Here is a 27,418-nt window from a genome sequence, read left to right on the forward strand (position 1 = left end):
ATAAAAGTATCGACAGGCAGTAGGATCGTTAGGATTTAACCGTATAATAAATATGCATCATGTAATACATGTATATAGATAAAGCAACCTCTAAATAGAAAATTGACGTGGATGTGTATTTATACATCCCGAAAACCATTCGAAAAAATACACATTTAGTTATGTTTTGATTTGTTGATGACAAAATCAATGTTAGAGCTAATGTAAACAATAATCAAAGATCTTATTAGAGGTTTCTCAACATCTTACGAAAGGACGAAACTCGACGAACGTATCGTTAGGGAGCTGTAATTTTATGCAGTAAACTTTTCTACCGATATTGCAGCGTGTTTAAAGACAACAGTAAACAATTTAATATTCATTTTGCAACCTTGTAATTTATTGTTGTGGTTAAACATTAGTGTTCCAATTGGTTTTGTGTTGTTGAATGTTGCGTAACCTTACGTTGAGTTTCGTTTATTTACATGTCGAATATACGTTCGATTTATCTCCCTTATCCATTTAAAAAGAACAATGATTTTGATAGTCGTTGTTAAAAAAAATCTGCGCATTTGGTTTGCATTTGACTGAATGATTGTTGGATGTTTTTTTATAAAACGTTCAGTGGCGAGTATTCCATGCATTTCACGACGATATTAACATTTGATAAAGGATTGAAAAGTGGTTGAGAGGACACAACCTTTATATTTAAATCTCCAACTCTGGACTTAAAGTCATATGAAAAAAAAATGATGCATATGTTTTTTATAACTAAATGGATAGTTTTCATTATAAAACTTGTGTACATATACTTTTTTCTGAAGACATTTTTTTAAATTGTCCACATTTAGAAGAAGTTTACTTTTTTTTAATTGCTTGCTTCCAGGAAGCAATTCGCCGACATATTTTCCGTATGCAAGTGACCTTAGCGTGACCTTCCTCGTAAAATTCCGGTAATCGCAATACGCATGAATCTGTCATTAAAATGAACTATTATCTGATTGTACATGTTATACACGTGCTCAATATCCTTCTTTGTTGACTGTTTACTATAAGGTGACAATCGGTAAACTACGGCTTCAAAACACGACAATTAAGTAGCTGCCATATTTTCACATCATAACAGACAGAGAGAAAAAAAATTGACGATTATACGATATGTTTGCGTAAAAAATGATAAAATCGTGTACAGAAGACTTAGTTTATGATATATACATGCATTGGTTCAAAAATTGGATAAATGCATTATTTTTCACCAGTCACTCGTTTCATATGACTTTAACATCTCTAGCGCTCGACTTTAGATCTACAGCGCTAGACTTTACACCCCAGCGCGCTGGACTTTAAAAACCACAACTCTATATATCTGCGTGAGACCAGCAGATCACTGTATTATAGAGATGTTTTGCGTGGATTTATAGGCCACACAGACTTATATATCAGCAGTGCATATGGCCTTAGCTAGTTCTGATAGTTCAAACAAAGTAGACTAATCTTTTCCTATCCTTAATAATTGTTGACAAATAATAAAGATTGAATTTTGAAAGTCACAGAGAAATGAAATTTGGTCACTTCATAAACAAATCAAAGGTGGCAAGAAAGGTCTAACACAAAAACTCGTTAACCATAACCCATTTTTCATATATTCTGATTAATGTTAATACATGTTTAAGTGTAAAACAACTTCGATAAATATATATACATATTGAATAAAAACGCATAAAGAGATAAGATGTGATTTAAAACAGTTTGATTTCTTCATTTATCTCACATTTATTCGATAGTATTCAATAATAAATATTGGGAACCACTCCTAACAGCAAGAAAAGGCGGTATTTTTTTTATGTATCTTTGATATATATGTCGTTAAAACCGCTATTTATTTATATGTATTTTAAAAGTTTTTTGGGGGAGTCAGTTATATTTTAAGTAATAGAGTTGTGTGTATTCTAATGGAAAGTATGAGTGCTACAGCACCAACAGAACTGATTGTAATATAGATATTAAAATGTACATTGAAACAATTTGAATTATACTAATATACTAATAAGTGTACGATAATAAAAACATAGACAAAAAGGATAAGAAAGGCCTTGAAATAAAACAAAAATCAACAATACATTACAGAATATCTTTTCAAGTGAACTTTTTTTTCTCAAATATCTATTTCCGTATTTCCCTTTATTCATTTTCTTGCCAATTTAGGTAGAAAATAGTTCAATAATAATTATGTAAGGTGAAGAACTGACCATTTGGATTTTATAGCTTTGAGGCAACAAAGTTATCTCGGACCCAAGGATTTTTTTTTTTTCAAATTAAAAACCGATTTTTTTCTAGAGTCGTTCACTCCTAGATTAAATTTACCTCTTTTATGCGCAGGACATTTTACCTTTGATCTGAGCCTAGATAAATTTCAAAAATATTCATTGCCCCTCCAATCTCAACAAAAAAGGACACTAAGTCACCAAGTACACATCAGAGAGAACTCGCATTCAATATAATAATATGTCCACAACTCAAAATGGTTTAAAGGAACCCTGCATGCATATCTTAATGAAAGGAACCGATAGTCCAAAATCATTCAATAAATGAGTGCTCCCTCATTTCTCGTTACGGCAAGTTACGTCAAGTTAAGGCGATTTTCGTCCGTTCGTAAGATGTTGAGAAACCTCTATTACAACATTAATAAGATAACCTTTACTAATAAGTTTGTTTAAAGGGTCGATGAGTTTACACGGATCACATAGTGATTTCCGCGCTTTTAGTACAATATTACCGTAAAATTTAGGATGTGGATGTGAAATACCGTTTCTAATGAGTTTTCTACAAGTACAGCCAAATTTACTAATCAAATCTTTGTATCAATGAAAGAATTTAGTAAATGTTTTAAGTAATTTATGGTAACGAAATCTCTGACTTAATATTTTACCAGTGATGCATTGATTACGTACGTTAAAATCTATGACATCACTACTCACACGGGCATAACGAACGAGTTGGGATATATAAACACCGTATGATGGAGCCAAAGGAACATCGCCATGTAAAAGAGGAAAATTAACAATAGGGAATGAAAAATGGTCTCTTTTGTCGTAAATTTTAGTATGGAGTTTCCATTTAGAAACTGAAATGTCCGATCTAGAAAATGACAACTACTGCTGTTTATGTTAGATTTAGTTAAAGTAAGTTCTTTTGCCTATTATTTCGAATTAATAATATTTAGAACGAATCTATATACAGCAAATAAATCAGAAATAGAATCTCTATGCAGCAAATTAATCAAAAATAGAATCTGTATCCAGCAAATTAATAAGAAATAGAATATCTACAAAACGTGAATACAACCGAAACAATTGGCTGACTCCATAAATGGAGATTTATCCTTAAACGACGATTTTTGAATAATTTTCGAGTCCGTTGTATACCTTTTCAAAGATCTTTCCCTCTGAAACTATACTGACCCAATTCCAACCAAAAAAAATGTACTTTTTTGTTCAGTCAATACGCTTAGCAAGGTTAAAAATAGAACATAAGCCTGCATGGGGTAAAATGAATTAATTGTTTTATATCTCGAAAACCATAAAAGATACAGATAATCTGAAAGGGCAAAAAAAAGCTGACAATGTCGACATGATCTATATAATAGACAACACAAAACACAGATACATGTAAAAAAAAATGCAAACAAAAGTAACGCAGTCTCAAAGTACTTTAGCTTGTGTTAAAGAAGCTATGCCGCCCTACATTCTTATTTCGGCGACTGTACCTTTGAAAAGATTTGACATGTAGCAAAGTCATGAACAGAGCAGGAAGATCGATTGTTTTTTGTTTGTTTAACGCCCATTGGCAAATGCATACTTTCAGTCTGGGTTAGTTGGAAGAATGGCTTGATACAAATTTGAAAGAGGACAATAATTCAAAATCAGATGATAGTTTTATACCAAGTTCCGTGTTCTTTTCCTATCCATAACGTAGGAATAGCCGGTCCATATAGTAGCTACATGGGAAATATATATTGGGTTTTCTATGAAGCAGGTATGTTGAAACACGTTTAAATGTTTTGGAAATATACCATTATGACCAAGAGTCCCGCATTAAGGCATTGAGAAGTAGATCTCTGTACTGAATATATATATATATATATATATATTCAGTACAGAGTCACGATATCTCAGTAGCATGAGTTCGAATCCCGGCGAGGGAAGAACAAAAAATTTGCAAAAGCAAATTTACAGATCTAACATTGTTGGGCTGATGTTTAGACGAGTTGTATATACAGAATGTACACAGCCATGTATCACCATCACTGCTGGTGATCCGATGGACCAATCTTACTTATAGATATAATTACTTCTGTGCCTGTATCTTTCGTTAATTTGTAGGATCCTTTACAATAGATATTTCAGCTGATCTGTAACAATTCCATTCTATTCCGTATGCAACACGCTTCACATTACCCAGTAGTCAAAACCAATAGGTACATGTAAGCTGTTAAAAATTGATAATAGGACTCGAAACACCTTTGATCTACACTTTAATGCCCCTTTACCTGTCATACCAGTGAATGTAATATATTGAACTTGTTTCATTTTTTTGTAGATGCTCCCATTAACAACCAGGCTATGCAATAATTTAATTTTGCAAAACGACTGACATGCCCTGATAATGAATCTCTAGAAGAGTTTGAAAGAAAAAAAATTGGCGCAATGTCTAATAACATGCAAGCCATGCACTTTTTCAAAGGATATAAACATGTAAATAAAAGTTCTCAGAAAACGACATAACATGCAGATTTGATAATATGGAACTGTAGTATCGGGAATGACTTCGTCTGAAAAATACATTCAATATCAATGTATGATAATGATACAAGACACTGGGATGTTTGCAACTGTTCCCAAAAAAATTCTGACATTAGCACAAACTGATACATATAAATAGGAAGGTGTGGTATGAGTGCCAATGAGACAACTCTCCATCCAAGTCACAATGTATAAAAACAGCCTTTAATAAGATTTAATAAAATAACTTTTGATTAATTTTATAGTTGTTTATTTTCAAATCCCCAAATCCAAATTCAACTTTACAATAATGATGCTACTTATCCAATCTCCATAAATACTTCAAAAGCCACAAAAATCTTGAATTGCATTATAAATCTTAAATGGGACAACGGGGTACTTCCCGAGATTCCGACACCCTATTCGCCAAACAGTTCAAGAATCAAACATATCATGTAATAGTCCGACAAGGTATTTAAAACCCTACTTGATAGGGTTCAGAATTGACGTAGTGTCTGTACAAGTCTGTCGCCTATGGCCATTTTAAGGGCATACGATACAGTTACAGGGGAGGTAATGACGTTGCCAACGTAAAATGTTACTTTTCGCGACGTCAAACTGTGAAATATCGAAAAAAGATGCATTTTTCGACTGATTTTTATCATTCAGACTAATTTAACTTGAAAACGAGTTCATGGACCCCTCTTTTTTAAAATGCCATTAGTTTTGATTGCGTAAAAGTCACCGATGAAAATTTTTTAAATTAGATAAATATACAGCAAAAAATGACGTATTTTTTCTAAAATCCTGAAACTTTGATAAAAAATTATTATTTCCAAAGAATTGTTATACAAATTAAGAGCATATTTATGTAAAGAAGATTTTCCAAATGTTTTTACAAAAATTCGCTTGTGTTTATCTTTTGAAAAAAAGTTAGGTATGTCTATCCAAAGGATAGAAATGTAAAAAAATCCCAAATTTTGAGTAAATGACTAAAATGTCGACCCCATTTATCTCTTAAAGCAGCACATGAAGGTATATTCTTATAAGATATTTGAATTGCTTAGATGTAAAATAGCTCGTATGCAAATTTTCGTCAAAAATTCACCGTGGGATCGAAACTGTATCGTATGCCCTTAAGAAACATATTTTGTGTACAGTACGGTGTATCAGCAAACACACTGACGTTAAATGCACAGCGTATTTGTCAGTTGCTAACGGACTGTGATTCTATAAATGCACCTCTTACGTACCTCTATCGTACATCTGATACTCTTCTAGAACGAAATTCTTTTTATTTTCGTTAGTTCGCTGTCTCAATGACGTAATCCCCACATCTCCTTTGAGTCATATACATAGTTTTCGAATAAGGGTAGACATGATGAGACAGTAACACATCGAAACAAATAAACAAATAAACAAAAGGCATCTGGTGGTCGACAGACAATCTTTTATAATTAAGAAGTGTAATAAAGTAACTGTTATCATCATTCATTTGTAAATTGATAGGAATCATTTTGAATCCTATCGTATGCAATAAGAAATAGCGGATTGAGCTATAACAAAATACAAATGGTCATTTAAATCTGCATATAAAATGTAAAAACAATTAAAGGGGCACTAGCTGTCAAATTCATGTTCACCGATTTGACTCAAATTCTGATATTTGATTTATAACCATGTAAAACATTTATCCAAATTATAAAAAGAAACAATTTACAGGGCATGGGCTCGATAATATGTAGCTTCGTTTCGTGTTTATTTTAGTCTTGACGCCATCTAATTAACTATCGAGTTGACCTCCGAAGACCTCCGATGGTCATATAAGCGATATAAACATAAATATAGATGTAAATAGAAAGCGCACTCGTGCAATTTGATTTTTCTAGGTCTGTTTAATTTCATATTAAATATTAAAAATATATGTTAATCATCGTTTTTACCTGTATATGAATGATTTTTTTGTGGATCGAATCAGTCAATCAAATGATTTACCTTTGTTTCACTTTCAATGTTGACATTATTTTCCTTTAAATAACCTAACACTCACAATTCATGCGTTATCCATCTCTAGCTAAGGGGTTAAATTGAAGTTCACATGAATACGGATTCAATGAGATCGGATTATTCACTTGCATGTGAATAATTCATGATCAATGTTTCTTAGCTTAATTTGACAAAATTAAACCATACTGGCTGCTAAAAGCGAATTATTATTTCACTTTTTCACTTTCATTATAAATGATTGAACAAAAATAAATCATACTTTAGATTTTTTATATTTCCCGCAGCTAGTGCCCCTTTAAAACAATGGAAATACTATATATATTTTATAACTCAGTCTATATGTACATTGTATGAAGATTTTCAGTTTAACATATTAAACATTGATAAATGCAAGTTTCGGTCGAACTAATTGTTAAAAATAGCATCGTGGTGTTGAATTCAGAATTTACAGATACCAGTGACCAAGGCACAATTATGTTTAACTAACGAACCAGTCTATCTCAACCTTAGATGTTTCATGTCCTTGAGTTTCATGGATGCCCACAGTCCACTTAGATACGTCTATTTTTCCAGCAGTTGAAGCAATTAAAAAGTTCCAGTACGGGTTGGACGTAAAGGATACGTTGAATGGACCATTTTTCGAATAACCTATTGATCTTATATGTTGTGCTCCTACGTCTTTTTCGTCGTTATTTATGTTGATATTATCTGCGTTCAATACAGATACATGATGACTTTGGGGATGTGTTGCATACTTTACAGTGAACCGCACCATTTTACCAGCTTTAATGTCTCGTATTAATGTTGTCTTTGAACCATGTATGGACTGTCCTGATGCACTGTTAGAGAAGACATGTTTCCAGGGTCTTGTATCAATAAACCATTTAATTCGCTGTCTGTAGTTAGTTTTTCCACGACTTGTATGCGATCCAATATTGTATCGAATTGTTTCTACCTACATCTCCCGTTGTAGCAACATTTTCCCAGTACCAGTAAGCATCTGAATTGAATGTCTTGCCACTGTTTGACACATGTCCTAAAACCTGCGCTGTCACGTGACCATTTCTAATAATTAATTCATCGGCTTCAATGGGGTAACCTGACTGATAAAGTAGTCTCACTCGTTTTCCATTTAAAATAGCTGATCGTAAATAATCTACAGAACCATCGATTGATTGGCCATGCTCGTCGTGCTCATATGCCAAAGACCAGCACGTGTCAGCCAGCCATATGATTGGTAACTTGTCTGTAGTATGTCCTCGATCTTTATGTTCACCTATGCTCCATCTTGATATATCACGTGATCCGTCTGTGGACCAAATTGTAAACCACCAGTAGGCATTTTTCTGAAACTCCACATAGTTAGAAACGCTAGTTTGGCTTATATGCCAAAGATGAGTACCAGATACAAACGATGTTTTCTTGTTGTAATGTAAATTTGTGAACTCGACAGAATAGCTTCTTTTAGCATCTACCCCATGAATCTCTGCGCCATGACTGATTACAGTTATTAAGTTGTTTACATTACCACAGTACGGAAACCCACTCTCGGTGGTACAAAGAACTGGTTTCGCCGGAGTCGAGTCACAGCTTAAATGTCTAAAACACAAAGATGAAAATTGACTATCTAACAAAGGTATTTGGACTTCTTATAATGATATTCAATGTACAGATGCATCGTCTGATTATTTTTTTTTATATCTAACTATAAAAGAACAGGAAGAAAAGGAAGTTTATTGTAGATTATTTATCTTAACGATATCTAAAAATAAACATAAAAATCATATAGCATTATTACTTTCAATATAGAATTGAACGTCATCATGTCCTTTCCTCCGCAGAAGCACAATATTGACTTTTTGTCGATAAAATGCTTGAATATTCAAGAGTCTAAAACAACACTTGAAACATTTTTCAACAACTTTAAATATTACCATTATATTGATATGTTATACAGCGCCACATGTTTCTGTCGAAGGCAATTTGGTACAAAACTGCAAATTTTACATAATTTATGCTCGTCTTATATCAAATTGTATCTTCAATTATGGTCGTTCTGGTCCGTTTCATGAAGTTCTTTGTTAATTTTTAGGCCAATTTTGTTTCATATAGGCACGTTGTTGGTTTCAGTCATGCCCTTTAGCGTGTGGTATGGTTGTCAATCAGATAACCATCAGAGTCCAAATGACAATATTACATAGTAACGGGTGTATTGATATATAAACGATGGAAAGGATATTCGAAAACCGTTGTTTTTTCCAAACCATTCCCCCAGATAGCAATATAATTAAAATTATATAAATCCTTTAATTGCTCCCGTTCTGATATATCGCGCCTATATATAACATACAGTACCTTACAAACCATTTTACGTTGTATTTAACTTTACTTTCTGATGGCGATAGGTGGACTCCAACGTACCAACGGGACATGTGTACATTGCCTGTTGTGCACAAATTAAGAAACCACCAATATGCCTTAGTTTGGTGTGAATCAAATCCACCTTTGCTGATGTGAAAAAGTGCTAGTACGCAAATTTCGCCGTTCAAAGAATAGACGTTATTTGTATCAGTTGAATAAAGGTCGTCCATTATAATTCGAATCTTTGAACCAGAAACTACAGCACGACGAAGATCCTCTTTACTGCCAGATACAACTTTTCCATTCCTGTCTCCCTCCAAAACCTTTAGCCATTTACTATCACACGACACTATAAATATATATATAAAAAAAGAAACAAGTTGCTTTCTTTAAAAAAGAAATGCAATCGTGAACCTAAACCTTAGATGGATTTGGCTATTTTTTAGGTCCTTTTTGGTTATATAGCTCTTCAACTGTTTAGGTTCTTATACACCTTTGGCTTTCAAATATTCGGCTTTGAACCTTCCTGATGAAGGTAAATCCAGAAAAGCGCTTCGGATGCATGAGATTTATAACGTATTGTTTTCATTTTTTACAGCACTGGGTCGATACCTCTGCTGGTGGACTATCAGTCCCCGAGGGTATCATCAGCTCAGTAGTCAGTACTTCGGTACTGACATGATTTATAACAAACTTTCCTAAAATTGTCCGTTAATAAATTTTAAAATTGTTAGAAACTAAGGTTTCAAACTCCCTCAGGCAAAGTTGACCTCAGATGGATTTGGCTATTTTTTAGGTCCTTTTTGGTTATATAGCTCTTCAACTGTTTAGGTTCATATACATCCCTGGCTTTCAAATATTCGGCTTTGAGCGTTCCTGATGAAGGTAAATCCAGAAAGGCGCTTCTGATGCATGTGAAATTTATAACGTGTTGTTTTCGGTTTTTTTTTTCATTTAATCAAGGCTTAAAAGTACGAATGTACCAATTTGACACGCGAAAGAACCGGCAAGCTTTTTTAAGCTTAGATGTCAGATGTATACTATACTTGAGAACACTGAACATACCACAAAAGAAGAATGATATGATTTACATGCAACAGACAAGCCAGTCACATCTAGACAGACAAGCCAGTCAACAGACAAGCCAGTCACATTTAGCTCCAAGATTTTCACTATAAAATCTTCAACAAAAAATGGATTATTCATACACAAAAAAATAGCATCGTACGTTTTACGGATTTTCTTCAGAACATCAGTTAATTCAACGTATCATCCTCCAATAATTGAGACAAAGGGAAATAAATTAAATTACTTCAATCGAAAACTGTATATAAATACAGAAATAATATTTCTATAGTTACATGTATATGAAAGCTTAAAGGAATAAATTGAAGCTCACAATTGTTAACCATTGGCTGACCAAATTGATACGATTTCACTTCTGTAACTATCATTACCAATACAAACAGTTGAAAATAGCCCTTCATATCCTTAGATTATAGGCGTTGATAATGATCCTACAAATAAATATGTTCTGTGAAAAGTGTTTTATCTAGGACTATAATACTATAGGATAATAGTCCCAGGTTTTATATAATACTTGAAGATATAGTATTTAATATAAACCGATGCAAATTATTAGAATTTTTTTTAACTGAAAATTAGAAGAAAAAAAAGAAAAAATGTTTTGCTCTAGTCAATGCCCAGCAACTGTCTGATTTCGTCCCTTTTCAATTGGTTTATGAATGAATAAAAGGAGATATGACCAAACTCAGTAAAGACACGTCATTGTTACATTTGGTTGATACATTCAACAATACCTTCCGTTATTTAGATGATATTTTTTCGTTAAATAATCCAGAGTTCTCTAAATAAACTACCGAAATTTACCCAATAGAACTTACTTTAACTAAATCTAACATAAACAGCAGTAGTTGTCCTTTTCTGGATTTGAACATTTCAATCTCTAAAGGAAAATCTATACGAAAATTTACGACAAAAGAGACGATTTTTCATTCCCTATTGTTAATTTTCCTTTTTTAGACGGCGATGTTCCTTTGGCTCCATCATACGGTGTTTATATATCCCAACTCGTTCGTTATGCCCGTGTGTGTAGTGATGTCATAGATTTTAACGAACGTAATCAATGCATCACTGGTAAATTATTAAGTCAGGGATTTCGTTACCATAAATTACGTAAAACTTTTGCTAAGTTCTTTCATAGATACAAAGATTTGATTAGTAAATTTGGCTGTACCTGTAGAAAACTGATTAAAAACGGTATTTCACATCCTAAATTTTACGGTAATATTGTACTTAAAGCGCGGAAATCACTTTGTGATCCGTGTAAACTCATCGAACCTTTAAACAAACTTATTAGTAAAGGTTATCTTACCAATGTTGTAGTTAGATCTTTGAATATAGTTTACATTGGCACTAATATCGATTTTGTCATCAGCAAATTAAAACATATTCTTTTCAAACGGGATGTATAAAGACACACCCACGTTCATTTTGATCTATAAAGAGGTTAAACTCCTAACTATCCTACTGCCTGTCGATACATTTATTTTTGGCATTGCACAAGTCATGTCTTCTTTGACTGTCCATGACGTTAAAATACTAAATCCCTGGGATGTGTTTTAGTTGATTTTAGTCTCTGATGCATGATTTTTTATTATTAATTGTTTTGGCTTTTAACTAGCTGTCAGTAACTGCGAGTACTCTCAAATCGTACTTTCTTGTTAATTTGACATGTTGATACTAATTGTAATGCTTTTTTGTTATTTAATGTTATTCAGGGTTTTATCTGGTCTATATATCAGCTTTGATAAGTGTTTGGTATTACTATACATTTTCACTTCGTACTATGAACATCAAAATTATTTATTTATTTTCTCTATTGGAACTGTACACGTATACCTAACAACAAAATTATTTTCATTTACCTGTGTTTAAAATAATTGCAAATGGCTGATATTTTTGTTAGCGCATATTGTTTTTCTTAAATTGTTTAACATTTCATACCGATATAACATGTTACTTTTATTATTTTTCCCTTAGTTTATTTATTTTGTATTTACATTGTATCATAGGTTAAATTTATTTGTTCAGTGTATGTTCACTGGTTTTAATATGTCCTTTGATTGAATTAGGCTATTTCAGTTGATATTTTATAGTTAGTCTTTCTATGTTGTGATGTTACACTATTGTTTCAGAAAAAGGGTGAAGGTTTGGTACCATTAAAACGTTTAAACCCGCTGCATTTGTTTGCACCTGTCCTAAGTCAGGAATCTGATGTTCAGTAGTTGTCGTTTGTTGATGTGGTTCATAAGTGTTTCTCGTTTCTCGTTTTTATATAGATTAGACCGTTGGTTTTCCCGTTTGAATGGTTTTACACTAGTAATTTTTGGGGTCCTTTATAGCTTACTGTTCGGTGTGAGCCAAGGCTCCGTGTTGAAGACCGTACTTTGACCTATAATGGTTTACTTTTATAAATTTTGACTTGGATGGAGAGTTGTCTCATTGGCACTCATACCACATCTTCTTATATCTATGTATACGTCAGTGGGACCTCAATATAACGACACAAATTATAAAAAGACACCACGAGGTCAACATACAACCATTGAAACGTTTATAAATCAAGTTATAGATTTATGAATCTAAGAAACAATCGATGATTGGTACCACCATATATCCGCCTCAACAGATCAATGTACCGACAATGGTCATGGATATCCAAGGATACTGCCGGAATTAATTTAGAATGGAATAAGTATCAATAAGTATCAGGCTATCTTTCGTTTGAAAACTGACGGCTGTGTAGATTTGAAAAGAAAGGTGTTGCCTTTTCAATATATATATAGAAAAATTGTATAATTTCCAATCATACAACTACATTGTATCTACACGAGACCAAATGACGTACATGTAGATGTAAGCATCTACAGATCACCGTACGGCCTTCAACAATGAGCAAAACGCATACCATATCGGAAGATATAAAATGCCCCTAATGATAATACATGTATGTAAAACAATTCAAATGAGAAAACAAACGGCTTGATTTGTGTACAAAGCAATAAACAAAAAATTAAATAGGTTAGACAGTAACCAACAAAAACCACTAAATTACAGGCGTACAGAAGTGTAAATTCAATGTTTGGCTCGCCTCGACTTGGTCACGGAGGCGAAATTTAAACGTATTGTTACCAGTGGCGTCGGCGGCGGTGTCAATAATTTGTTAAAGTTTGTGATTTGGTCAGTTAAAGTGGAACCACTGTTGATATAGGTCAATGATATTTGGTATGAAGTTGAGTCAGCATTAGCATATCTCATTACCATGAGTTTATTTGGCCCACCACCTGAGCCATTGTCTATTGACTTTGATTTTGTTTAGTTTACATGTTAAAGTTTGTGATGATGTCAGTTTAAGGGGAACCACTGATGGTAAGTCAATGATAATTGGTAGGCATTTCAATGGAAAATTGTATCAAACCTTTTAACCGATGTGAGTATATAAAAATTAAGGAGATGTGGTATGATTGCCAATGAGATAACTATCCGCCAATGTTCAAATTAAGGGGATGTAAGCAAACAAAGGCAACCGTACGGCCTTCAACAATGAGAAAAACTCATACTATATAGTCGGCTATAAAAGGTTCCGACATGAAAAAGTGAAACATGTATGCATTTAATGCTAGAAGCTTAATCATCTAAAGCAAACGTGCACGGTATGAATTGTCCTTTTTTGAAGGCAGTACGATGACTTATAGTTGATAACATCTACGTCATTTGGTCATACCGTATAGTCGGCTATAAAAGGCCCCGACTTGAAAAATATGAAACAATTCAATTGAGAAAACTAACAGCCTAATTTATAACAAAACAATTTACGAAAAACAAATATGACAGATATGAACCAACGACAACCACTGAACTTCTGCTTCATGATTTTGGACAGGCACTTAAAGAATGTGTCAGATTTAAACATGTTTGTGAACGCTCAACCTTCCCCCTAACCTGGGACAGTGGTGTTACAGCACAACATAAGAACAAACTATAAAAATCAGTTGAAAACGGCTCAACTCACCAGAACGATACAAAGCAGAAAAATGTCTAACAAAAACACAGACAGGACGTGGCAGGTTATAAGGTTTTTCCACTTTTCTGTGGAAAGACCTTTTGTATTTGTTCTGATTATTTTTATTATTATTTTTCATCCGCCACTTTTGATTCTTGCGAGAAGATTTTGTTTCGCAAGATGTCGCTTAGTTATTTGGTATATGATATCAACAGTTAATGCGCTTTTCAAACTGACACCGTTTAACCGAACATGCAGTTTTCTTCGTATGAGTTATCTCCCCAAACACTGTTATTCTTGTGATCGCTACTCATTCGCAACCGTAAAAGAAAGCGACAAATTTATTTTTCAAAATTGCTCGTTATATCCTCAGGTTGTCAAAAAAAAAAATTGACCGAAGCGATCCGGAGACTCCATATGAGAGTTATTTCCCCTTATGTATACAAATAATTGATATGTATTTGTAACTGGTAAACCATAAGTGATAGAGACCTAGGGTCTTTTGATTTGAGGTCCAGGATCCACCAAATATAAAATGAGGTCAAGGTCAAAGGTCAAGGTCATGTTTTGAATTTTGATTTTGGCTTATAATAGCTTTTCATCAGAAACCGTATAAGATATCGACCAAATATTTTTACAAAATTGTTAGCTACGACATGTCGCAACACATATACTTTGGTTGAAAGGGTACGATGACATTTAATATGAATTTTCTTCCCTCTTATATTTAAAATTAGATGTTTAGTGATGTAACTCATTAACCATATATAGGAGATATCAAGGGTCTTTTGATTTGAAGTTCTTGCTCTATGACCTTGAAATTTAAGTCAAGGTCAAAGGTAAATTTGAAGTTCTAGATTTTGACCTTTGTTATAAATTCAAATTATTCAGAAATTTAATGTGGAAAGACCTTCAATTATTCTCTGAGCAATTGGTTTTTAATTTATTTGTAGATCCCTAACAACAAAAAAGACACAAAGTACATGTTTGGTTAAATTTTGAGAGTTTTCCTAGCTCTGCAGCTTGCAAAGAGAAGCACCGTTCAGGATAAATATTGTATCATAATCTAACAGTCTTATAAGTTTTTCAAAGATATGTTAAGGCGGATTGAGGCGACGAAGATTTAAAAAAATAGTGATTTTCAATTATATATTGGTTGATGTTGTAGTCTTTCGGAATACCGGAAATGCCTACTGTCTTTTCGGAATACATCTGTTCTTTTCTATGGCCACCTGCGTAATAGATAATGAATAGATCTATTGAATATGTATTAGCGTCCAACAGTTGCTATAGAGATAAGTGTTAATCGAGACTGATTATTATCCTACATAGCTAATTAAATTAGAGTCGCATATGTTAAGGATTCTGAAATACAAGCTGTGTTTACATTGGAGATCAAGTAGATTTTAAGCGAAAAGGGTGACTGTCAATGGATAGGGCGTTTTTACGATTTTCAAACTGAGCCATTTTAGCGAAATCAGAAAAGAGTAAAGTCCATTTAAGCAGCAATTAAAATTTTACGTCCAGGAAAGATGGGAACAATCAAGGTGTTTCTAAAATTGTTCCTATTTTGATAATAACAACAAAACCGGAATTATTATAATCATATATTATTTAACTGGTAAAACATTGGAGAAAAATACAAATTAAAATAAAGAAAATGAATTAAAAAACAAACAAACTGAACCTTAAAGAATCGTTGAGGTGTGTAAAATGCAGATATAAGATGCTACAACGAAATTTTATTTTTTAATATACATTTAAGTTATAAAAATATTTTAGCGGTATGTTGACGAATCTAAAAGAATAAGTAAATGTTTGGGCTTGATGTTTGTGATTTCTTATAACAGAAAGAATGATTATGCATATGCAATGCAGCAATGGTGAAATAAAAACCCATAATTTCACATGTGAAATAAACTCAACAATATTCAACTCGTGACCGAACAACACTGATAGTTAATTCATGCGCTACGCGCATTCGTGAATTAATGTGTTGTTCGGTCACTCGTTGAATATTTTTTCTATATTTGAATTCTTCGTTCAGTTATTGTTTAAATACAGACTCAGAAATAAAATAACTGAATGATGATATAAGATAATGAAATTATATCTATAGTAATTAAGGCTCTACATTTTTGTCAAACTTAAATATAAATAAGGCAACAAAAGCAATAATTATAATAAATGACAACGCGATGAAATCAGGTAGTTAGTTTTTCTCGTATGAATTGTTTTACATTGTTATTTAAGGCCTTTTAAAGCTTACTATGCGGTATGGGTTTTGCTCTTTGTTAGAGGCCATACGGTGACATATAGCTGTTAACTTCTACGTCACCTGGTCACTAGTGGAGAGTTGTCTCATTGGCAAACATACAACATCTTCCTTTTTTTTATCTAAATAAACCATGATACTTAATCTTTTCTAAAAATACAAGTTAACCCGGGAAATTACGGCGAAATTTAAAGGAACCTTTTATGTGTGTTAAATGCAGAAATTACACATCACATCGAAACATTGATAAATGAATATGCGTTTGCGTGCTTAAAATAATTCTAAAGATATGAAAAGATTTAGACACTGATTTTCTTTGGTGTCAACTTCCCTCTCCAAAACATATAGTTCTATAAATGGTAAAGTCAATTCTTTTGTTTTTGGTATGTGAAACAACCCACCTTCCCCTAAAAAATCTGATTAAAAGTTGAAGTAGCTGGTGCACAACTTCATGTCCCACCTAAAGAAGAATCAGTGCAAGTTTCTAGGAATTCCGTCAACTTGTTTTCAAGGTGTCGAGCCAATCTGTAGTCATAAGCGAATTTAGAGGGCCAAGTTGACAGAGTTCTAGAGCGTTTTTGGCGACAACTTAGTGAAAAATTATCTTTCTAAAAATCAATATCCGTATAAAAAGAACATACAATTGCAAAAACAGGATTTTTATATTGCGTACTGGACATGAGATATACTGAATTGGCACTGTTATTCCTGCTTCCCTCTGTCTGTCACAGAATCGTATAAGAGAGCAAATCAACAACTTCATTATATTTTGGCTAATTTACAAAAGGACATGTTATGAAATGAAATGAAAAAGTGAGAAATGTTTGAGCAAACTGATTTGAGTACAAAGTTGACGTTTCAAATTGTTTCTACTCTAAAAGTATGATTTTTTAGTTTGTTGCCTTGGGCATAAATAAATTGAGATCCAGCATATCTCGAATATGATAGCCAATGACCAAACCATATTTATAAACCAGTGTAATTGATTTTCCGAAAAGGTCTTAGTTCGGAATTAACAAATGCGAATATAGCTTAGGGTTTTAAACTATTTTCAAACTGGCTACAGACAAATAATCATGATCCATTTCATAAACTTCTTCAAAACAAAGACTGTTTTCACATTTATATTTCGACTTTAGCCAGGAATTAAGCTACCTCTAATTTCCAAAATAGCACCTCAGAATGGAACAAACAGTGGTTGCCTCTTATTTAGTATGTTGTACAATCTAGTTTAAATATAGATGTATGGTTTCGTTACCCTCATATGCTTATATATACGAGCACGAGAGCGAAGATCTGAATTTTAATCAGATTGCAAGTTGTAATGTTATCTATCGGAAGAGAGAGGGATGGGAGAGAGAGAAATTATTTCTTTAACAAGAAAATTATACTCACACAGAACAGCAGCTTCATTAAGAATCCATATCAGTTTTCTATATTTTATACTAAAAATTGAGGTAAAATCATGCTTCTTTATGTATCAATTATCTGATCGTTCATGCCAAACAGGCATTTAGGTTCACGATTGCATTTCTTTTTTTTAAAGAAAGCAACTTAGTTGTTAAAGTGATATTCGAAGGACAAAGCGGCATAACTCAGATCTTTATTGGTAAGAACTTTATGTCTTGACAAACTATCATGGTTCTTTTTCTCTTTGCTACATATACCAAATACCCCCAAAAAAAACAAAAACAAAAACAAAAATGAAACAAAATAAAAAAAAGGATGCTTTAATGATGTAAAAGTTCAAATAATACATTTTAAGTCCATTTGTACTTATGATGCAGAAAGCTATTCATTTACAATATTTTGCTATTCTTCTTTTTTTAATATAAGATTTTAAAAATTATGTTGGAATGCCTGTAGTTAGTATGAAGTTGTATAAGAATAAGCACATATCTCATTTACATGAAGATTATATGACCCCCCCCCCCCCTTCAGTAATGGTTCATTGCCTTGGGAATTTTGCAGAATTTACAAATTGGTGTTTATGATTAGGTCCGTTTACGGGGAACCACTTACAGTAGGTCAACAAAATTTGAAATGTAGCTGTATTAGCATTGACATATCTCACTTTCCTAGATATGTTTTAGCCCGACACCCTCAGTCAGGATTCACTGACTTTGAACGTTTTGCATAGTTCACATGTAAAAGTGTTTGCATTTTATGCTGCGTTCACACGTTATTCGAATTGAATGTACATGTGAACGAGGCATTAATTTCAATAGTTGTATTATAATATGAAATTACATACAGGAGAGACATATCTCTGTGTTAACAGTTTATTTAATACTCATAATAAGCAAAACAACAATATCTTTGTTAAGACAAAAATAATAATGAAAAAAATAACCAACTTAGGAATGATATGAAAATGCAAATTCAAACAAAAAAGACGAAATGCAGATTAAACTAATCAATTAATTTTATCTTATTTTCTAACAAAACAAAACTAACAAACAAACAGGTAGCTACTTTTATCTGAACGTTGTACACTTATATATACAAAACACTACTTAAAAAGCACTTACCGTATACTTCAAGGTATCTTACTGAACTGTTACAATGTACCAGAGTTAAAACGTTTTTCATGTATTGACATTTGACTCAAATTACCTTGTTTTCCTAGAAATGATACACGTGTTTTTCCTTGAAATTCTTAAAAACCTTAAATTGGAAATTTATATGCGAATATTAAAAAAAATATTTTAGTGATTGTTTTATTTTAAAAAAAAGCGATTTTGCATTTCAATATATAATGATATGGTATTCACCAAGTAGGTTCTTCCTCTTTATTTCACAAAATAATGAAATACATTTATTAATTTGACGAATATTCTTTCGTGACAACATTTCATTGTGGTAGCTATTTGTGGCCTGACGTCAATCGCACGCAGAATTTTTAGAATCCCATCATCAAATATTTGTTGACCACTGTCCCTGGTGAGGGAAATAGTGAAAAGGGGAGAGCTAGAGTGCGCTCACAAACATGTTTAATCCCGACGTATTGTTCAAAGCAGGAACGAGTAATCTAGTGGTTTACGTTGGTTGGTGTTTGTCTATTTTTTTTCATGGTTGTAATATTAATCAGGCCGATGGTCTTTTCTTTCATTGTTTCATATTTTGTCATACCGGGGTATTCATAGCTTATTAATACACGGTAACGGGGTTTGATCATTGTTGAAGGTCACACGGTAACTACTAGTAACTGTTCAATTATTTGTCATATACAATATGAAAATAAGAAGACGTTGTATGATTTCAGATGAGACAACTATCCTACAGAGTCCAAAATATGTGGATATAAGCAAATATAGGTCAAAGTCAGTTTTAACAATCATTAGAGAGTCTAGATTGGTTATTCTATCATGCCACATTTATTGGAGACACCGTCTTTTTAAGAGGAAAATTAGAAGCAACGTGTATATAAAAGGAAAAATTAGAGGCAATGTATATATCAAAGAGAAATTTAGAGGTAGTTTAACAATTATCTCAACTATATAAAAATGTATTTGAAATAGACAAATCAACGGAAACTTGAACTCCGAACAGAGTGCCATCGGTTAATCGACTGCACTCCGAACAGAGCGCCATCGGTTGATCGACAGGATAAACAATCCTGCATTTCCGGCCCTGAAAGAACTTAATACATTAAGAAAAGTCTCTAGTGGATAAACAAAAGTTAAAAGAGAAAAATACCACTGTCGTTTGAAATCTAGCTTGAACTGATGAACTTAGATATCTTTTAACACATATTTTAGTAACCATTCTATGTTGATGGAAATAATCATGTTAAGGCCATTTGATACTTAAATAAAACTTTTATAACAAAATCATTATGTTCTCAGCTGATATTGAACTGATGATGTTGCACTTTTAAGTAATATGTACAAATGTACTAACGGTAAATAGAAAACGCTTATTATACAGTCAACTTGGTTTTCAAAGCCAAAATAATTGTCACAAATCCAAATGAATAGACTGTTTTGCCAATTCTATTATTTCTGAAACGTTTGAATTGGAATAAGATTAACGTCTTGTCGAACATCACCAGCATTATATCAGGACCCACCAACGCACAGCATGGCACGGCCAGGAACCACCAGCATACAACTAGGACATATCCATATAGTTGCTTACATCAACATCTTTATACTGAAGTTGAAAGTTATCTCAACGGCAATCTCCTCATCTTTATATGTAAATTGTACTAATCCACAGTTTTGAGAAATTGTAACGGTTTTTTTGACTTGTTTTCTAGGTTGAGAGGTAATATTATTATTGTAACTATGTCCATAAACCGCACCCTAAAATAATTTATTAACTAAAGTATCAAATTTGTTTATAGACTTTTACATTTTAACTAACACTGTATATATTCTGAAAATAATCTGAATTCTTAAAGCATGCTGTTTCTTTCTATATCGATATGTCTTTTATGTTTACATATTCCGGTAGAATAATCTTGTCCTGTGTTCCTCAATTTTATTTGAAAAGAAAAGTCGGGGAGGCGATATATTTGGCAATAGGTTTCTTTATGTGTGTAACCTTATTTTCCCATTTAATGAGTATAACGTGAGCTGTTTCCATCCTTGTCGGCCTTTAAAATAACATACATACAAAATGGATTTATTCTTACAATAAATTAGATTATCCGCTGAAAACAAAATATGTATGTAAAAGCAATGTAGCGTAAACATATGAGTGGAAGTAACATTCGGTACGTTATATGCATACAACAGCCTCTATGTATTTTAGAAGAACGGAACATTGCACCAATTATCTGAACAGTTGTATAAGAGCAAAACTCATCAAAGATCCCAGGCTTATAACTTTGCATGCCAGACGCACGTTTCCTCCACAAAAGACGCATCGTTGAAACTCGGTCAAAACAAAAAAGTTAAAAGGCGAAATAAAGTACGAAGTTAAAGAGCATTGAAGACCAAAAACGATTGCTACGCAGTAGTGAAGTATCAACCGCCGCTTTGAACTGTTTAATTCAGTCCCACAGGGTAAGCATGCTTCATGTGACGTCCATTTTCGCTGAACTTGTATACATTATTGTTTAGGGGCCGGCTGGGGCTTACCTCCGGGTGCGGGATTTTCTCGCTGTGTTGAAGACCCGTTGGTGGTCGGGTTGTTGTCTCTTTGACACATTCCCCGTTTCCATTCTCAATTTTATTCAATAAGACGATGATAGACGAAGTAAAATAATTCCAGCCGAAAAATATAAAAAAAAAGAATGAAATATTTCGGTTAAATGCTTTTAAAGGAATTCTTTTCACAAGGTATTACTCATCTTCGCTAGCCAAGGGTTACGATCCAGTCCCCTCCTCTCCACCATTGGCAGATTAAGCCAACATTTGTGATTACAATGCTGCGCCATCTACCGGTAGATAAAAGTCACGCCCATTCCGACATCATCATTTCTGACCAATGGCAACAATAGAACTCACTTCAATGTAGAGGTGTAAAAATGATCGTGTCTAGTGTTTACAAATTCCGTGAAGCAGGAACTGAAAATATATGTTGACATTCCAACATTTGCGCGAGAAAAATAACCAGGAAATTCAATAAATAAATTAAGAACTTTAAAATTGTCACCAAATATCGTTCTACGTTTTGGGGGTAGACTTGTTGCACAATCAGCACGAGGCAATTGTTTATTTACATTTTCTACATTTGCTAGTGATCATCTCAAAAGTGCTTTTTGATTGGATGCAGTCAGTTACAACTGCGACCAATAGAAATCAATACCTTGTGTCTCCGAAATTCTATCTCAATCCGCCAAGGGTGGAGAGGATGGGGCTGGATCGTAGCCCTTGGCTAGCGAAGATGGGTATTACTGTGCTTTACGGGGCGCATTTTGGGGGACAAATATAAGAGATGTGAACCGTATGTGTATCATATAAGATTTAGAAGGTTTGGTATGATGGCAATGCAAAGAGACCAAAATAACGTAGATAAACGTACAAAATGCAAATATTAAGTCTTGCAAAGACAGGTATAGCTGTAAATAAGCCACAATAAAATTATAATAAAAGGTTGACGATTGTTAAAATACTCTTTCCAATTACGTTCAGTATTATAAAAACATTGTGAATGCTTGCCAATAAGACAACTATTCATAAAAACCAAAGTACTATTACAGATCACCATACGGCCTTCAAAAATAAACAAAACATATATCGTATAGTAAACTATAACAGGCACCGGTAGGACGAAATGCCAAACAATTCAAAAGAGAAAACCGATGGCCTGATTTATACTGCAACAAAGAACGAAGAATGAATATGTTAGACAGAGACCATCGGCAGCCTCTGGATTTTAGCACAGACACATCAAGAATGTTGCGAAATTTAAATGTTTGAGCGGTCAACCCTTCCCCCTAACCTGCGACAATAGTGTAACAGCACAGCACAATACAAACTGTGAAAATCAGTTGGAAAGGGATAGACTCATCAGCTCGATACTATGCATAAAAACAAATAACAAAGCAAAAAAGACATAGTGTACCGATCTAAGAGTACTCGCACTTACTGAAAGGTAATTCAAACTCCAGACTTATTTAAATGTCAATCCATTCACAGTCATTACACTTAGGGTAAAGAATAAACGATTTTTTTGTAAAATATCTCATTATACAAAGGAAGTCAGGATGTCATATATGTTTGCAATTAGGGAATACTTTGACTAGCTGAGACGGTTTTATACTACACACCATTTCGGAGTACTCGAGTTCATCCGACGTTTGGTGGAGCTCGAATTTTTCATTTTATAGTTTTAAAGATTTTTTTATATCCTAAAGTGTTTACTAGATTCAAGGATTTGTATAGTGAGTCTCACTATACAAATCCTTGCTAGATTTAAAAAGGTCGAAAATTAAAATTTCAAGTACTCTCCAACTGTCATCTTTGAATTAAGTTTTGTTTGAGGATTTTATCGTTCAAACTAAAAGACCAAACAACAACACATTTCAATAAAATGTTTACAACGCGTGCATAAATTGGTTTGGCAGGTATGTTAAATGATTCAATTTGATTTCGAATACCACCTATACAGAAAACATAAACTTTCTATTTAGGTCTATTGGCATATCTGTAGTACCTAGTTTCCACATTTAATCGCCTTGATTTGCAAGTATTTATATTTTAGTCAAGAACAATTTTAAACACACTTAATCAAATAGATTGTTTTCATTTTATTTAGAAAAACATCTATCAAATGTACAGTATAAATTTAAATAATAAAGTGAATGAAATAATTTAATTCTTGTTTAAGGATGATCGCTACTCTTGTTTTTTACTTTTTGTCAGATATTCGGAATCCTCTAGTTTTATCCATGTAGTGCCAATAAAAATTTTGTCCGCTAACCCCTTCTTTTCTTTTCATAATTTTATAACATATATAGTTTAAAACTCCATTTTTGAAAATCTTATGAAATCCTTGTTATTTTTCATTGCTTTTTAATTTTTAAGTTCCCTTATTTATATTCTATTAATTTATAACAGTCTTTTCAAAAGCTTGTTATTTTGAAACAGAGGAGCGGACATCCTTAACACTAAACCGCATTCATGGTTTAGATAGAAGAAATGAGACACATGTACACGAAATAATTTTTACTGTTATTACAAAAACGTACAAGAAATTATTTCCGAAATTTACAAAAAAATTGTTAAATGAAAAATATACATGTTCTAACTTTCCAAATGGTGCGTCCATAATTACTACCTTTCAAACCTTAGTCTTGTGACTAAATTGCTGCTAAGCTTGTCCTGCTCTCCCACACAGATATAACCTGGTTGGAAGGAGTATGCTAGAACGAGAGGAGAACACAAACATTTCTTGGTTAAGACTTTTTAAAAGTCGTCAATATACAAAAATCATGTACAAAAAGTTTGCAGATGAATAATAGCTATAGATATAAGAAGATGTGGTATGAGTGCCAATGAGACAACTCTCCATCCAAGTCAAAATTTATAAAAGTAAACCATTATAGGTCAAAGTACGGTCTTCAACACTATGTATTTATTTCATGATGCAAAGTTCCGTAATTGTTTGACTATCTATTCTAACTTCGATTTCGGAAGAAAACGTTTATTCTTTCAACTACATGTGTTATGTTAGTTAAAAAAGTATCAGTATCAAGGCAATATGGTATGATTGCCAATGAGACGAGTCTTCCCAGGGACAAAAATACGTATATGTTAGCAAATATTTAAAGCTTGGACACGGATTACAGGAGCAATGACAAATTACACTGTAGTTATTGCAGGCTTGCTGTGAATTACATATTATATTACATGATTTGGCAATATTGTATACCTATTACCGCATCACACTACAAGTCAGGGAACCCGGCAATCAAATGTGTTAAAATGGATTAGATAAATAGAAAACATAAAATTAATTGAAATAAACCGGGATATTTACGGTTACATAATACGATATTAAGAATAACAACCATTTTATCACGTATATCCTGATTACTCATTACTGTGTACTTAATTCTAAAACAGGAACCAAAAATAAATAAAGATACGTAGCAACCAAAGCTCGACTTCAAACAGGAAAGAACTAAAATTCACTAAAAGATATAAATGAGGATTTTTTTTAAGATCTGAATGATTTCTGTATTATTTGTCGAATATGAAGAAGGACCTTTCGCCCATTTTACATTCACCATACATCACTGGCGTGTTGTCCTAAAAACAATCTTTACCTCCCTTAGCCACCTGACAAAGACGTTAACCCATGGTTAAATAGAAAGGGTTTCTAACAACTATCAGTGTAGACAAGAGTTTTTTTTGTAGAGACTTCAATTTTGTAATTGTGAATTGGCTTTTTCGGAGTAGGAACATAACATAAAATTCTCTTCAAATTTGAATGGTTTTGCTGTCTCATTGACACATGCCCTACATTTCAATTTAGTCATGTTGATATTGCATTTGTCAAATAGCTAAATAAGTGAAATGATCTCATACGGGGACGACCAGGTGAATTTCTGGTAGGGGTAGGAGTATTTTCAAAATGGATATCCTGCCCTGGTAATAACTGAAAATAAATCGTCTCGTCCAAGACAGTATGAAACTAAATTCTATATAAGACAAAATACTGGAAATAATTGTGTACAAAAGTGAAAACAAATTTTCGCGCAGTAAAGCCGCGGAAAAAAATAAGCATGCGTAGCAACAGTTGAAAATGAATATTCAATCCGAAAGTCCTCTTGTCCCTTATTCTTTTTTGTAAATCTGTACGTGTCTATTGATTATTCTTTTTGTTACTGTGTATGTGTGTCTGTCTGTTCTTTTTTGTAACTATGTACGTATAAAATAAATAACTCTGGTTAATTTCTCGATTTTTATAAAGAAACTGACATTAAAGGTCGGCTAACAACTAAACTTTAGAACAAAATATATATAATTTAAATTCTTATTGTGGAATTTATTTCTTTATGCTGTGACACTCTATCAGCATCTGTACATGAAATACATATCTCTCCCAGTTAAATATTCCAAGACTAGCATTGTGTCATGATTTCCGTCAAAGAGTGTCACATCTTGCAAGGAATATCTTGAAACAAATGTTCTTAATGGTAAGCTGAAGTCCGACGGTATTACGGACGCCATCATGGTTTTGTTGACCGTTAAGACATATTTATGCCAAAGATTAACCCACAGATATTGCAGCAACAATCCCGTCCTCCTTTTCTCGATAGTGACATTACCGAATGTGACTGATCACGGAGATTTGTACTTGCCATGATTAGCACAATTAGTTACATTAGTGAAGCAGCAACTATTTATCCTTACGTAGCACATAATGTTTTGTTTTAAACGTTTTCATGTTACCTTTGGTATATTTTTCAGTGTTGTATTTCGGGCAATCTTTGTTTTGCAATGGTTGTGTTGTTTCGGTCTTGTCTATACTCTGTACATTAACATACACTGAAGGCTTTTTAACTAGATGCTGTTTTTGTTTAGACATATGGCATTAACTTATCCGTAATTGTATGCTGATTGACTCTTCAACGTGTGTTACCGACGTCACACGTCTGTTATCATATATGGAGAAGAAACTTTTCAATATGGCTCCTGTTGAAACAGATTTAACAGTACAGGAAATTCATTAGCATGCAAAAAAGCAGGATTTTTTGGCGGAATGACTATTCACTTGTTGATACACATGCTTTGTTCAACGGCTTCTCCGCGCAAAAATTGATTTTCACTTTTGTACACAATTATATCCTGCATTTTGTAGTGCAGACTATTCATTTTCATTCTGCCTTGGGCAAAACTGATATTAACAGGCCAGGATATACATTTTCAAAATCCTCCTTGCTAAACATCATTTTAAGCAAGAAAATAACAATCAACTACATGTTTGTTCAACTTTTAAATGTATGAAACCATTTTTCCAGAACCCGTTTAGTAAATATATATTAACATTTTTTTAAAAACACATCCTGAAATTGAAATTTCAAACAATTTGTATCGCAGAGTATTCTTTCATATATTTCATATATTATATTTTAATTTCGTTGCATTTTGGTATTGTGGTCAACCTTAAATTCTCTCACAATGCCATATCCAATCTTTCTCTCTCTATCTCTGTGAAAAGAGTTTAAACGACACACTGTTCCGGATATCTACGTTGCTATACGACAGAATTCAGTTTGGTATAAATATTTCTTTTCATCCGTTATAAATCTTCCACACAGACATATCTATATGAGGCGTTTCCGTTAGAATATATTTTAGTGAACACTAAAGTAATAGTCACACCTAGTACATAGAATTAATCAACGAAGTAGGGTCTTAAAATAGTTTTATTGTATAAACAAAAATGTCTGATTTTCTTCAAACTTTGCTAAAATGTAGCTTATATCGTGATATTAACCAAAAAAATATTTAATAAAAAAGATAGGTC

General features: G+C 33.0%; 1 protein-coding gene across 2 annotated transcripts; it reads right to left on the reverse strand.

Annotated features, from left to right (window-relative positions):
* Positions 1-6,188: 6,188 nt before the first annotated feature.
* LOC127710857 (uncharacterized) lies at positions 6,189-12,106 on the reverse strand. 2 transcript variants are annotated; one of them, XM_052216816.1, is made up of 3 exons: positions 10,528-12,106; positions 9,123-9,477; positions 6,189-8,366 (listed from the first exon to the last, which is right to left on the reverse strand). In XM_052216816.1, the coding sequence occupies exons 1-3, from the start codon at positions 10,613-10,615 to the stop codon at positions 7,670-7,672; spliced, it is 1,140 nt and encodes a 379-aa protein (XP_052072776.1). In that variant the 5' UTR covers positions 10,616-12,106; the 3' UTR covers positions 6,189-7,669. The 2 variants fall into 2 exon arrangements, with proteins under 2 accessions (XP_052072776.1, XP_052072777.1); XM_052216817.1 differs by lacking the exon at positions 10,528-12,106 and having other exon boundaries at positions 9,123-10,183.
* Between the last annotated feature and the right edge of the window lie 15,312 nt (positions 12,107-27,418).

The sequence above is a fragment of the Mytilus californianus genome, unplaced genomic scaffold, assembly GCF_021869535.1.
Source record: "Mytilus californianus isolate M0D057914Y unplaced genomic scaffold, xbMytCali1.0.p SCAF_8, whole genome shotgun sequence".
Lineage (NCBI taxonomy): Eukaryota > Metazoa > Mollusca > Bivalvia > Mytilida > Mytilidae > Mytilus > Mytilus californianus.

Bases quoted from the DNA above. Each gene is read 5' to 3' on its own strand.
- LOC127710857 (XM_052216816.1), bottom strand. From the start codon at position 10,615: ATGAAGGGCTATTTTCAACTGTTTGTATTGGTAATGATAGTTACAGAA. The intron at 9,478-10,527 runs GTGAGCTTCAAT...ATATATTTATAG, and splicing joins TCAGCCAATGGTTAACAATT to TGTCGTGTGATAGTAAATGG. The intron at 8,367-9,122 runs GTACTGTATGTT...TTTGTGTTTTAG, and splicing joins AACGTAAAATGGTTTGTAAG to ACATTTAAGCTGTGACTCGA.